Genomic DNA, 14,958 nt, shown 5'->3' with positions numbered 1-14,958 from the left:
CTCTATGAAGTAATTATGTATTTTGAATAACCATTGTGGTTGAAACTAGTTTTGCAGAAATGTTTTATTGCTGTAAATAAATTAATAAAGTTATATTTTCCAAAACGTAACTTGCACCTTGCACGACCACGCCGACCAACAATTCTATAATCTTATTTTCGCATCCTACACACTAGGGGCAATTTACCTACAAATCTGCACGTCTTTGGTGATGTGGAAGGAAACTGGAGCACCTGGAGAAACCCCACACGGTCACAGTGAGAACGTGCAAACTCCACACAGACAGCACCCAGTCAGGATCGAACACAGGTCTCCAGCGCTGTGAGGCAGCAACTCTACAGCTTGGGGGCGAAAAACACAAAGTGCTGCAGGAACTCAGTGGGTCAGGCAACATCTCTGGAGGACATGGATAGGCGATGTTGCATGTTGGGACATTTCTCCAGACTCGGACCTCAGTCTGAAGAAGGGTCCTGACCTAAAGTATCACCTATCCAACTCCTCCAGAGATGCTTCCTGACCTGCTGAGTTACTCCAGTGCTGCAGACACATGAAACTTCAGATGCTTGTTGACCAAAGAAGACACAAAGTGCTGGAGCAACTCAGTTATTCAGTAAAAGTGCTGAGTTACTCCAGCGTTTTGCATTTTGCTCACTTGATTACAGCAGCCGCAGTTCCTTGTCTACATGAGACTCGATAAATGATGGAATTAGTTAAATCTTAATGAAAGGAGTTGGCTGAGATATAATGGTCCTCCACTGTGCGCTGCGGTGGTGGGTATATGGAATGAGGTTCCAGAGGAGGTCGTTGAAGCAGGTACAATCAGCATTTAAACACCATTTGGACAGGTACATGGATAGGAACGGTTTAGAGGAATATGGGCCAAATGCAGGCAGGTGGAACTAGTGCAGATGGGGCATGTTGGTTGGCATGGGTGAGAAGGGCCTATTTCTGTGCTGTTATGACACTATGACATTTCTGGTCAGGATAAAATATGTTATTCTTCCTCAGAGTGAGAAAGAAAAGATGGCAATGATGTCAATGCATCCCTGGACCCAATAGGAGAACCTTCATCTGCAACACCAGATGCAAAACCCCTTCAATCTTGCCTCAATGCTGGTGATGGACACAAAGTGCTGGAGTAACTCAGCGGGTCAGGCAGCATCACTGGATAAAAGGAATAGGTAGACACAAAATGCTGGAGTAACTCAGCGGGTCAGGCAGCATCTTGGGAGAGAAGGCGTGGGTGACGTTTCGGGTCGAGACCCTTCTTCAGACGTTTTGGGTCGTAAACCTTCTTCAGACTGGTGGTGTGGATAACACACATGCTTTTCACATCCGAGTTTAAGTTTGCATACAAGGCAAGGTTGCCTTTTAAAAAAACCCGAAACCGATTATTAAAGCCAGACCCTGTAAATATGATACACAAATGAAAATACAAAGTGACTTTGAGGAATTTATTCAAAAATATACACAAAGAAAGACAGTCCAAGAGCACATCGCTGTGACTCAATCCTAGGAAAAAACCCCCCCATTAATTCCCATAAATACATCTTTGCTCTAATGTACATAATTCTTAAAGACCATATAAATATATACACAAGTTAGTTCTACAGACCCCAAGCTGGGGATTTAATTAAACAAGTAGATGTGCAATGTTCGGACTACAGTATCAGCATCCCTCTGCTCACACTAAGTACATTTCCACTTTCTGAGGCAGACTCTACACAACCTGGGCAAGTCCTGCACTTCAAAGGCATTGGTTATGTTTAGTTTAGTTTGGAGATACGCGTAGAAACAGGTACATCGGCCCACACCGACCATCGATCACCCGTTTGTAGTAGTTCTGTGTTACCCCACTCTCACATCCACTCCGTACACACTGGGGGGGGAATTTACAGAGGGGCCGATTCACCGACAAACCTGCACGTCTTTGGGAGAAACCGGAGCACCCGGAGAAAACCCACGCGGTCACAGGGAGAACGTGCAAACTCTATACAGGCAGCACCCGTGGTCAGGATCGAACGGGGATCTCTGGCCGCTGTGGGGCAGCAACTCTACCGCTGCACCACTGTCTGTCTCTATCTCGGTTCTCGAAAGAAAGGAGTCCCTTGGTTGCACACAAGGCAAGTGATTCTCTTGCTCCTGACATTAATAAAATTAAATTCAAGTCTGCAATACATTCTACCTCCTTTATGGGTCCTGAATGGCCAAAATCCTGAACTGTAACTGGTGGACAAAAGTTACCTCCAAGTCAAACCCTGAACAGGTCCACGAACACAATGGGAGGATTGAATAATGGTGCAGAGTGTTCATAGGGTTTCAGGTTAACACCACTATGCAAGGCATTTCAATGTGTCTTGGAGGCAGCCAACATGACCGAGCTAATTTATCCCGGCAGTGGAGTGTTGTTGGTGGAGCTTTTGTTGCAAGTCGATGAACGGAAGCTTTCCTCTTGCGTCTAGTGTTCATTTGGGTAACATTTCCTTGCATATTATTAGAGCACGCCACACCTGGTAACACCCGGCGATAAACAATTTAACGCGCATCGTATTTTGAACGGAAAAGGCGGTGGTCATCAGGTTCTTGGGAACGGACTGGGGTAAAGGATTAGTACAGTCCAGATGCCACCTCATTGTTTCAACACCATTCTCACTGTTTCACGAGAAATGAAGTCTGCCAATTCACAAATAACTAGTGGTCTGCAAATGATCCAACACAACGGCTATATTCAATTATTTTAGTTTAGTTTAGGTACAGCAAGGAAACAGGCTCTTTGGCCCACCGAGTCCACACCGACCAGCGATTATCCGTTCACACTCGTTCTACGTTCTCCAACTTTCTCACATCCACTCCCTACACACCTGAGGGCAATTTACAGAAGCCAATTAATCTACAAACCTACAGTATGTCTTTGGGACATGGGAGGAAACCGGAGCACCCGGAGGAAACCCACGCGGTCACGGGGAGAACGTGCAAACTCCACACAGACAGTTCCCGAGGTCAGGATCGAACCCTGGTCTACCTCCACTAGTTTCATTCGTGAATTCCATTAGTGAATTATTTTAAGCACAAAAAAAAAGTTCACTCTCGGGTACTTTTCCAGCATTGTTTTCCTAGTTTTATTTTGGCTTACTCCATTTAAAAAAATAAGAACAAGCCTCAAATATGTGCTTGGACCTCAGTGTGCTTTACAGCGTCAGAGAACCGGGTTCGATCCTGACAACTGGTGCTGTCTGTGTGGAGTTTGTACGTTCTCCCTGTGAGTTTCCACGGGATGCTCCTGTTTTTCTCCCACATCCCAAAGGCGTGCAGGTTTGTAGGTCAACTGGCTTCGGTAAAATTGTCCCCTGTGTAGCGTGGGGGATAGAACTGGTGAATGGTTGATCATTGGTCGACGTGGACTCGGTGGGCCGAACGGCCCGTTTCCACGCTGTATCTCTAAACTAAACTTTAAAAATATATAATCTGATCTTGTCCAAATGCCACTACACATCAAAACACTGGCACATTGTCGTCATGACCTTGCAGGACTTTCAGATGTGTAATGATTCCTGTCGATCGGAATTAAACGATCCAGTTGTCCAGGACCCTTGTTAACGTTCACATTCCAGCTCACGGACTAACAAGGCATCTATTGCTCATGCATTCTGCAGGCCACGTGTGCAAATTCTCAGTGTAAGGCTTCACCTACATTCTTATTCTCACGCCTCTATATTTGTAGGCGAGGATTTCCTCGGTAGTTGTACATTATCTGTCCAGTACTCAAGTGAGATGAGTCATTCCTACTGAAATAGTCCACTGCTCAAACCCACCACATACCCTTCCACTCATGTCCACCGTTACTCCTCATTGTGGGCCTGAGCTACAGGGAGAGGTTGAGCAGGCTGGGGCGCAGGAGGATGAGGATGATCTCATAGAGGAATAGATCGGGTAAACACACAGTGTCTCTTGCCCAGAGGATGTAGGTTTAAGGTGGGGGGGGTGCAGAGATTTAATAGGAATACCCTTCGAAGGGTCTCGACCCGAAACGTCACCCATTCCTTCTCTCCAGAGATGCTGCCTGTTCCGCTGAGTTACTCCAGCATTTTGTGTCTATCTTCTCACTAATCACAGTGATCACTGGCACTCAGTAAAATTTAAGGAACATTAAAAAGGCAAAGCATATCACCACTCAGTCAACATTCCACCAGGTTTTAAAGATTCAACCCATTCCTACTCTATTTATCACCACTTTACTAATATGAAGGATCAAATCATTATTTCACTTTTCATTTAAAAAAGAAGACAAAGTACTGTAGTAACTCAGCGGGTCAGACAGCATCTCTAGAGAGAATGGATAGGTGACGTTTCAGCTTGGGAGTTTTCATTGTTAACTCTAGCGGTTTGTATTTTGATACGAAAATGGATTCCAGCTTTTGGGTTTCAAGAATCGTTAGGTTATTAAAAGGGACAAAGTAACAGTCATTTTTAGATTCATTGTACACTGCTGAATATAGCACACTGTACAAAGACAGGCACATACACAGCCGCTGAGAATCAGCTGCACTTGGATCAAAGCAGGGATTATTAGTACCACAGCCTTAAACCATTCTAACCTCTCTTCATAACGCATATTCTACCAGTGCTCCATGAATTCACTTCAGCAACCTGTGACATGGAAGCACTTAGTATCCTCATCTCAGGTTACTGTAGTTCATCAGGAGATTCTTGATCAAGTCAAGATAACATTATTTGCTGAGCTATTCTTTACACTGGAAGGGAAGAGCAAAGGGGTTACGTTTCTCACCACAGGTACGCACTTAGAGGATGCATAATGTCAGTATTTTCAGCTGAAAATGTCAAAAGTTGTTTAAGAAGGAAAGCAGCCAAATCATCCCCAAATGTTTGCCTTCTCAAGTGTGGTGAAACAGTTCCTTGTATCTAACACACAACAGGCAATGCTCGTTTAGAAGTACAGCGTGGAAGCAGGCCCTTCGGCCCATTGAGTCCACACCGGCCAGCAATCCCCGCACACCAACACTATCCTACACACACACACACTAGGACAATTAAAAAAAAAATTAATACCAAGCCAATTAACCTACAAGCCTGTACGTCTTTGGAGTGTGGGAGGAACCCAAAGATCTCGGAGAAAACCCACGCAGGTTACGGGGAGAACGTACAAACTCCGTACAGACAGCACCCGTAGACGGGATCGAACCCGGGCCTCTGGCGCTACAAGCGCTGTAAGGCAGCAACTCTACCTCCCCGCCACTCGTGCGACAGATGTGCGGGCTTTCAATGCTAGTGCATCCTCGGAGGACATGCATCACACGGAGACATTCCTAGCACAGGCTCCAAGTAAATGATGACTCTCCACAGTGGGTTGGTATGAAGACATTCAACCATTCCAGTTAACTGGACCGGAATTACAATTAAACGCCTGGATACTGTGTGGCTGAACCTGTAGTGTGGTAGCCAAGGTGAGGAAACCAAACTTGAGCAGGGATGCTCTACAAATATTCCTCCTGAACTACTGAGACTTAGTTGGGTAGAGGAGAAACAGATCATGTAAATCATAAGAAGTCGCTTTTTTAATAGAAATACGTGCAAGCCAAATCAAGACGCGCAGTCTTGACTCTGCATCTGTTTGAGATGGAAAACCGCAGTGGTTTGGACGTTAAAAATCACTCCTCTCCTTAACCAAGGGATCTCGCTGGAGTTTATTTGCACCTTCTTCCACCACCCAGATTCTTCCAACATTAGTGTGAGACGGAACTGTAGATGCTGGTTTACACCGAAGGCAGACACAAAATGCTGGAGTAACTCAGGCGGTATCTCTGGAGAGAAGGAATGGGTAACTTTTTCACCCAGAGAGTTGTGGGGAATCTGTGGAATTCTCTGTCACCGAAGGCAGTGGAGGCCAATTCACTGGATGTTTTCAACAGAGAGTTGGATTTAGCTCTTAGGGCTAACGGAAACAAGGGATTATGGGTAGAAAGCAGGAACGGGGTAATGATTGTGGATGACCAGAGAAGATCATATTGAATGGCGGTCGGTGCTGGCTCGAATGGCCTCCTCCTGCATCAATTTTCTGTTTCTGTTTTCATGACCTTTCGGGTCGAGATCCATCTTCAGACTGAAGAAACGTCACCCATTCCTTCTCTCCAGAGATGTTGCCTGCCCCGCTCAGCTACTCCAGCACTGTCTTCCGACATTCTTTGCCCAAATGACCAAACTCGGCGAACAAACCACGACATTGGAACACACGACCTGCCCCTGCCTCTCTACCTAAGGTCAGGACGTACGCCCCAGCAGGGGTACGACATTGTGCAGCAATGGGAAGCTGCTGATTCAAACCCCTCTCCTGTGCACCAGCCACAACCTCTGCCACTTATTCATTCAGCTTGCAGACGCAAGTAAAAATCAAATTCCAGAAGGCGACACACCGACAGAGGCGGGCGCTAACAAGCGTGTCCGAAAAAGTAGACTTCGAAACGAGTCAGGAATAAACAATTTAACAATTTTATCACATACTGAATTAAGTTAAGGAGTCCTTGCGGCTGGAGTTGTAACACTATTGCACACAGAGGGGGGAAAACTATCTTTGACATAACTAGTTAACAGCAGGAGCGTAACAAGGTCTTGCTCAGTAGCAGAACAGAGATGTCACTCCAGACCAGTTTATTGTGGGTAAGATCAGCCTTAGAGATTAGAAACCGACTGCGTCAGGACTCGATTTTAAAACCATGGTCACCCTTTTTGTTCACCCGAATAAGTAAAGTGTAGGCGATCTCCTAATAGAGTAGCGGTGCTGTGTGGTGTCTGTTTGTGTCCGTGTTAGAGACTCCCCCAGGACTCTGGAGGAGGGAACTCATCCACGTCTCCCATTTCATTGAAGGGTTGGTCGCCCACCGCAAACGTGAGCTTGTATCGTAAGCGCACTTTCTCCTGCAAAGAACGAAGCCACACTTTAGGAAACGCCCGAACGTAACATTTAACTCAGCCAATTACCCACTCTCGATGATGGGGGAAGACCAACGCTAGTCCCTGTAGAAATCAAGATATCCAGAGGAGACTTAAAAGATTTACACCGATCAGCCAAAACATTATGACCTGATGAACCAAAACATTATGACCACCTGCCTAATATGCTGTTGGTCCACAGTGTGCAGCCCCATGATGCACTGTGTATTGCGACATATTCCTCTCGCGACCACCATTAACATTTTCTGTAACTTGTGCCACAGTCGACCTTCTGTCGGCTCGGACCAGACGGGATAGCCTTCGTTGCCCTTGCGCATCGATGAGCCTTGGGCGCCCAACACCCTGTCAGTCGCCGGTTTGTGGTCTGTCCCTCCTCGGACCACTGTCGGTCAGTACTCACCACTGCTGACCGGGAGCACCCCACAAGCCTTGCCGTCTCAGAGATGCTCTGACCCAGTCGTCTGGCCGTAACAATTTGGAACTTGTCAAAGTCGCTCACGTCTTTACTACTGCCCATTTCTCCTGCATCCAACACATCAACTTCAAGAACTGACTGTTCACTTGCTGCCTAATATATCCCACCTCTTGACAGGTGCCATTGTAACAAGAGAATCAATGCTATTCACTTTGCCTGTCAGTGGTCATAATGTTTTGGGAGGGTCTCGACCCGAAACATCGCCCATTCCTTCTCTCCCGAGATGCTGCCTGACCTGCTGAGTTACTCCAGCATTTTGCGAATAAATACCTTCGATTTGTACCAGCATCTGCGGTTATTTTCTTATACATAATGTTTTGGCTGATCGGTGTAGAGAGATATGGGCCAAACGCAGGTCGGTGGGACTATTGCAGGAGGGGCACCTTGGTCGGCATTGGCTGGTTGGGCTGAAGGGCCTGTTTCCGTACCGTATGACTCTAACTCTGAGATGAGCTCAAGTTCACGCCTTGTATTCAGTTTGGCTGCCCCTGTAAAGATCCACGGCATCAGGAATTTTAACATCCTCGGAAAATGCTGGCGGTTTATTTGGGAGCGTAAATAGCAGCTCGTGAAAAGGTTGTCTTGTGCACTTTTATCAAGAAACAGATTTTTAAAAAAAATGCAGACTAATCAATCCAAATGATCCATTAACATGCCGACGAGAGACATACAATGCTGGAGTAACTCAGCGGGACAGAAGCACAAATAAATAATCACTGGATTCTGAAATGTTTAAAAAGTCATAGCATTCCTTCTGGAGAGAAGGAACAGGTGACGCTTCGAGTCGAGACCCTTCTTCAGACTGAGAGTCGGGGGGGACGGGGGGGACACAGAAATAAGGAAGGGGAAAAGGTGTCAAAACGAGACATCAAAATAGATGATGATCAAGGAATATGTAGAATAGATCATTGTTGGCGAGGAGAAGGTGGCAACAAAGCAAACAGAGATAAAGTGTAATCAGGGGGACAGTTAGACTGGTCGGAGAACTGGGATGGGGAGGGGATGAAGAGAGGGAATGCAAGGACTACTTGAAGTTAGAGAAGTTAATATTCATACCGCTGGGGTGTAAGCTGCCCAAGCAATATATGCTGACTGAAACTCCTCCTGATCTACATATGATCCCACGTTTGGCCAGGTACCTCCCTTGTCCCGCATGGCACAGAGTTCCATATTCTAACCAGCCGTTGGGTCGGGATTCTTTCTCCAGAGTTCCCTCACGAGTTTATTAGTAACTATATTATTTTTCCCACAAGCTTTAAGTTTTGGACCTCCCCATATGTGGAAACATAACCTAAAACACTTCTATGGAAAGGCATGGAAACATAGAACATAGCTGCAGGAGTGGACCATTCGGCCCTTCGAGCCAGCACTGCCATTCAATGTGATCATGGCTGATCATCCACAATCAGTAACCCGTGCCTGCCTTCTCCCCATATCCCTTGATTCTGCTAGCCCTAAGAGCTCTATCTAACTCTCTTTTGAATGCATGCAGTGAATTTGCCTCCACTGCCTTCTGAGACAGAGAAATCCACAAATTCATAACTCTCTGGGTGAAAAAACCTTTTCCTCATCTCAGTTCTAAGTGGCCGACCCCTTATTCTTAAATTGTGGTCCCTGGTTCTGGACTCCCCCAACATCGGGAACATGTATCTAGCATCTAGCATGTCCAATTCCTTAATATTTTTATATGTTTGTATAAGATCCCCTCTCATCCTTCTAAATTTCAGTGAATACAAGCCCAGTTGATCCATTCTTTCATCATATGACGGTCCCACCATCCCGGGAATTAACCTGGTGAAACTACACTGCACTGCCTCAATAGCAAGAGAGTCCTTGCCCAAATTTGGAGACCAAAACTGCACACAGTACTCCAGGTGCGGTCTCACCAGGGCCCTGAACAACTGCAGAAGGAACTCTTTGCTCCTAAACTCAAATCCTCTCGTTGTGAAGGCCAACCTGCCATTAGCTTTCTTTGCTGCCTGCTGTACCTGCATGCTTACTTTCAGTGACTGATGAACTAGGACATCCAGGTCTCGTTGCACTTCCCCTTTTCCTAATCTGACACCATTCAGATAATAATCTGCCTTCCTGTTCTTGCCACCAAAGTGGATAACCTCACATTTATCCATGTGGTGCAGGCAGTCAAAGATAAACATTTGTTGAACTACATGTTCCATTGTGCTTCCCATATAGGCAGCCCATTCCCCGATGAAGAAGGCGAGAGGGGTTTAAAGCAGGGGATACATGGATAGGAAAGGATGAGAGAGAGAGAGAGGAATATGGGTCAAGCATGGGCAAGTGGGACTAGCTTCAATGGGGCTAGTCAGTGTGGATAAGTTGGGCCGAAGAGCCTGTTTTCATGCTGCACGACTGTGACGAGGTTTTACACAAGTGTCAAGACATTTGCCTGGGGTAGTGGTTAGGTGCAGAGGATGCACCAACACGACTTAGACTGACCTTCTGTGGGTTTGCTAGCAGCAAGACCTGCGTAATTGCGGACGGTGGAACCATTGGATTAAACGCTGGCAGCTCGGTGCCAGAGGGAGGCTGCAGCTTCACCTTCATGACCTGAAACACAACGATTAAGAATATTTCATGTGTAGGGAGGAACTGCAGACGCTGGTTTAAACCAAAAACAGGCACAAAAAGCTGGAGCAACTCAGCGGGTCACGCTGCATCTCAGGAGAAAAGGAATAGGTGACGTTTCAGGTCCAGACCCCTCTCAAAACGTCAACTAATTATTTTCTCCGGTGATGCTGCCTGACCTGCTGAGTTACTAAAGCTTTTCAGATTATTTTTTTTAGATTTAAAGATACAGCACGGAAACAGGCCATTCGGCCCACCGGGTCCGCACCGCCCAGCGATCCCCGCACATTAACACTATCCTACACACCCTAGGGTGAATTTTTACATTTGCCCAGCCAATTAACCTACAAACCTGTACGTCTTTGGAGTGTGGGAGGAAACCGAAGATCTCGGAGAAAACCCAGGCAGGTCACGGGGAGAACGTACAAACTCCGTACAGACGGCGCCCGTAGTCAGGATCGAACCTGAGTCTCCGGCGCTGCATTCGCTGTAAGGCAGCAACTCTACCGCTGCACCACTGTCAGTCTTAAGCATATTGAGTCAGTCTTAAGCATATTTCTTATTTCCCTGCACCAGGCCATTCATACGCCCCTGGTTCTCCCACCACCCACCAACATAGGGAGCAATTTACAACAGCCAGTTCATCTATTGGGCAGCACAGTGGTGCAGCGGGTTGAGCTGCTGCGTGACAGTGCCGGACACCCGGGTTCCATCCTGACCTCATCTGCCGTCTGTGTGGTTTGCATGTTCTCCCTGTGACCGCGTGGTCTTCCTCTGGGTGCACTGGTTTCCTGCCACATCCCAAAGATGTGCAGGTTTGTAGATTAATTGGCCCTCTGCAAAACTGATGGTCCACGGTCGAAGGGAGAACATGCAAACTTCACACAGACAGCACCCGAGGTCAGGATCGAACCCGGGTCTCTGGCACTGTGAGACAGCAGCTCTACCCGCTGCGCCATCGTGCCGCCCTTCTGCGGGATAATCCACAAGGGAACTTGGGAGAAGCATTAGCGAGCTGCTATTTTGGCTGAAATAACTCGTACAATGATTCAACAATGTCAAATAATAAAACCTGCACCAGATTCAGGGACAGTTTCTTCCCGGCTGTTATCAGGTAACTGAACCATCCTACCACAACCAGAGAGCAGTGCTGAACTACTATCTACCTCATTGGAGACCCTCGGACTATCTTTGATCAGACTTAACTGGACTCTATCGTGCACTAAACATTCTTCACATTATTCCCATTATTATGTATCTATGTACTGTGGATGGCTCGACTGTATTCATGTATTGATTTCCGCTGACTGGACAGAAGGCAAAAAGCTTTTCACTGTACCTCGGTACACATGACAATAAATTAAACTCAAACATATTTAGAAAATTAAAGAATCCAGAGGGTATCGGAGCCCACCTTACCTTAGGAACAGCAGCTTGGAATCTTATATTTTTCACCGTTTGTGGTGCTGTGCTTATCATAGACGTAACCACCACCAACACGTCAGGCTGGCCAGGAGGGGAGTCCTTTGCAAAGTGAAAGAGAATGCGAAAACTATTCTTATCGTACACCGTGACCGGTAAGATGCTACCTGTAAGGAGGAAAGAGGAACATGTCAATGGGACGTGTGCCATAATCTTATCGAAACATATATGATTTTTAAGGGGTTGGACACGTTAAAGGCAGGAAACATGTTCCCAATGTTGGGGGAGTCCAGAACCAGGGGCCACAGTTTAAGAATAAGGGGTAGGCCATTTAGAATGGAGATGAGGAAAAACCTTTTTTAGTCAGAGAGTTGCAAATCTGTGGAATTCTCTGCCTCAGAAGGCAGTGGAGGCCGATTCTCTGGATGCTTTCAAGAGAGAGGCAGATAGTGCTCTTAAGGATAGCGGAGTCAGGGGGTATGGGGAGAAGGCAGGAACGGGGTACTGATTGAGAATGATCAGTCATGATCACATTGAATGGTGGTGCTGGCTCGAAGGGCAGAATGGCCTCCTCCTGCACCTATTGTCTATTGTCCACTGATGTTTACCATTCTGAAATACCTGTGCCACATGATGCACTCTATACAGATGCTCCTCGACTTACGATGCTTCCACTTACGATATTTTGACTTTACCATGGTGCAAAAGCGATACATTCAGTAGAAAATGTACTTCGAATTTTGATCTTTTCCCGAGCAAGCGATATGTGTTTGACTTACGATATTTTCGTTTTACAATGGGTTTATTGGAAACCCCATCGTACATCGAGGAGCACCTGTAGAACCTCTGGTGTAATAGAATGAATAATATTTTATTGGCACATGTGACGAGTCACAGTGATATTCTTTGTTTTGCACACCCAAGGTATGCAAAGAGTCGCCACATAAAGGGCACCGACAAAGTTATAAAGTATCCGTGCCAGGTCCTCCTTTGTTCCCCCCCCCCCCCCCCCCCTCCCCTCCCTCCCCTCCCCTCCCTCTCTCCAGTCCTCTCCCCCACACCAGTGTAGTATAACACTCTGTGAGGTAGTCACAAAATGCTGGAGTAACTCAGCGGGTCAGGCAGCATCTCTGGAGAGAACGAATGGGTGACGTTTCGGGTCGAGGCCCGAAACGTCACCCATTCCTTCTCTCCAGAGATGCTGCCTGACCCGCTGAGTTACTCCAGCATTTTGTATCTACCTTCGATTTAAACCAGCATCTGCAGTTCTTTCTTACTCCTCCATAACACTCTGTAATACACTGTCACATAATATCCACTCATACGCTCTACAACAATCACCCATGCTGTGTTATACCAACACCACACTAAAGTAGACGGTATTATTCTGTAGAATCCTACTTTAATAGGTTGAAATAAAACACAGGAAGGGGTCCAGAAATGCAAACCCGAGTTAATTTTCCTTCAAGACTACAATAAACCACAACTCATCTGGGCCTTCCAAAAAGTTGGCAATTTTAGTCCTATACTTTCCCGTAACTCGTACAAAATTTTCCCTTCCAAAAATATTTTTTCCCAATCCCTCTTTGAACATTACTGAACTCATTTCCATCGTGCTTTCCGGTTCTTTGTCAACGAACCCTTCGGTCTCAACCCAAAACATCACCCATTCCTTCTCCCCAGAGATGCTGCCTGACCCGCTGAGTTACTCCAGCATTTTGTGCCTGTCTTCGGTATAAACCAGCATCTGCAGTTCCTTCCTACTCCAGCACATTGGGTCCTTTTGTGTCAACCAGCATCTGCTGTTTCTTGTTTCCAAACTTTATCTGTTCAGATCAGTCCTGACTTCACTAAATCATACAGAGTACAGAAAACCACAATGCGCTGCCGGTGCTCAGCGAGTCTGGCAGCATCTGTGGAGGGAATGGATGGGTGATGCTTTGGGTTGGAACCCTTGTTCAGCTTGTCCACTCCTCCACAGATGCTGCCTGAGCAGCAGGTTCTTCCAGCAGTTTGCTTTTTGCTCAGGATTCCAGCATCTGCAGTTTCTTGTCTCACCATCGAGAACAGGTTGCGAAAACTATTTAGTTACTCACTTGGTTTTATAGATTCTAGAGGTACTAAAACATTTGTTAGCGATATGTCCTGGTGGGCCAGCGGTGAGGATTTGAGGCCTCCGTGTGCGCTGGAGTGAGCTCCAAGTTGTCCTAAGATTGAGGCGCCAGCAGAAGCGGGGGCAAGTAAAGAACCGTGCCCAAACACCAGTGGCTGATTAGGATGATGAGGGGTAAGGCCTGTAGGAGTGATTGGTCTTGTTAAGATCGGTGAGACACTCTTGGTCAAAGCAGGCAACAGTGGCGTCGTGCCCTTGGCGGATGCGGAGCTGGCGCCTGCTTTGTTCTGGAGATCTCGAAGAGTTTGTCTTTGCTGAGGAGCCGACCTGTGAATAAAACAAGTAAAGTTTGAAGAAATGGGTCAGAGATGGAGATGGTCACCACATCTCTATCCCAGGCCAAACAGAACTTCATCAGCACTTGATAGCAGCCAAGGTTCAAGGCAGCACATGATCATTTTGCTCTATTGATGGATTATAAACTCAATACTTTTGTGGTGCAAGTTATCATGTCATGTACAAACAGTGGAGCATTGCAGTTTGAGTTACTATCAGTTGGGAAGGATCCAGTTGTTCTGAAGGGTGACCAAATGTGAACACAATACTCTGGATCTACAGTCAGCCTGAAGAGGGTCTCGACCCGAAACGTCACCCATTCCTTCTCTCCAGAGACGCTGCCTGTCCCGCTGAGTTACTCTGGCATTTTGTGTCTATCTCCGGATCTACCCATCACTTGCCAACTCTTGCCACACCTATTCCTCTTGACTCTTTATATTGGGTCTCTTTCCTCCACTCTCAGTCCAGATGAAAGATTTGGACCCAAAATGTCGACCGTACATTTCCTGCTACCAGATGGACACAAAAAGCTGGAGGAACTCAGCGGGTCAGAAGTCGCCTACCCTACCAAGTTCCTCCAGCACAAACACAGACTCATCGTTAATGGCACCACTTGTCCCATACCATTTAACCTGTTGAGACTCTGGGGGCAAAGACTGCTGAAGGAGGGTTTTGCCCAACATATCCAAGTCATCCAAGGCTTTACTTCCAGCCCTGGCTGCTGGGTTTTGGTGGCAGGCAGCCAAACTAGCTGGCTTCAGCAACTCCGTAGACATCATACCGGCTTCCACAGAGGCTGCAGGACCACTCTGCTCTTCCGACTCGGCGGACTGGAAAGGATACAAATGAGATTTGTTCTTACACGGAAAAGAAACAGGATAATCGCACTTCTCACACACAGAAACAGGCCCTGCGGCCCAACCTGCCCACACCATCCAAGATACCAAGGGCGTTCTTTTAGGATGAGGAGAAATCTCTTTAGTCAGAGGGTGGTGAATCTGTGGGATTCTTTGCCACAGAAGGCTGTGAAGGCCAAGTCAGTGGATATTTTTAAGGCAAA

General features: G+C 46.7%; 1 protein-coding gene across 1 annotated transcript in view; it reads right to left on the bottom strand.

Moving 5' to 3' along the window:
- Positions 1-1,473: 1,473 nt before the first annotated feature.
- Positions 1,474-14,958, bottom strand: part of LOC144611611 (ADP-ribosylation factor-binding protein GGA1-like) — a 43,299-nt gene continuing 29,814 nt past the window's right edge. The window contains exons 13-17 of the mRNA XM_078430818.1: positions 14,523-14,728; positions 13,546-13,889; positions 11,447-11,616; positions 9,899-10,009; positions 1,474-6,930 (exon numbers count right to left, since the gene is read on the bottom strand). Coding sequence (XP_078286944.1) covers positions 6,820-6,930; positions 9,899-10,009; positions 11,447-11,616; positions 13,546-13,889; positions 14,523-14,728 — 942 coding nt within the window. The 3' untranslated portion in view covers positions 1,474-6,819. The remainder of the gene's footprint in view (positions 6,931-9,898; positions 10,010-11,446; positions 11,617-13,545; positions 13,890-14,522; positions 14,729-14,958) is intronic.

This window comes from Rhinoraja longicauda, chromosome 40 (assembly GCF_053455715.1).
Source record: "Rhinoraja longicauda isolate Sanriku21f chromosome 40, sRhiLon1.1, whole genome shotgun sequence".
NCBI classification, from domain to species: Eukaryota; Metazoa; Chordata; class Chondrichthyes; order Rajiformes; family Arhynchobatidae; genus Rhinoraja; species Rhinoraja longicauda.
This window is presented reverse-complemented; position numbering and strand designations above follow the sequence as displayed.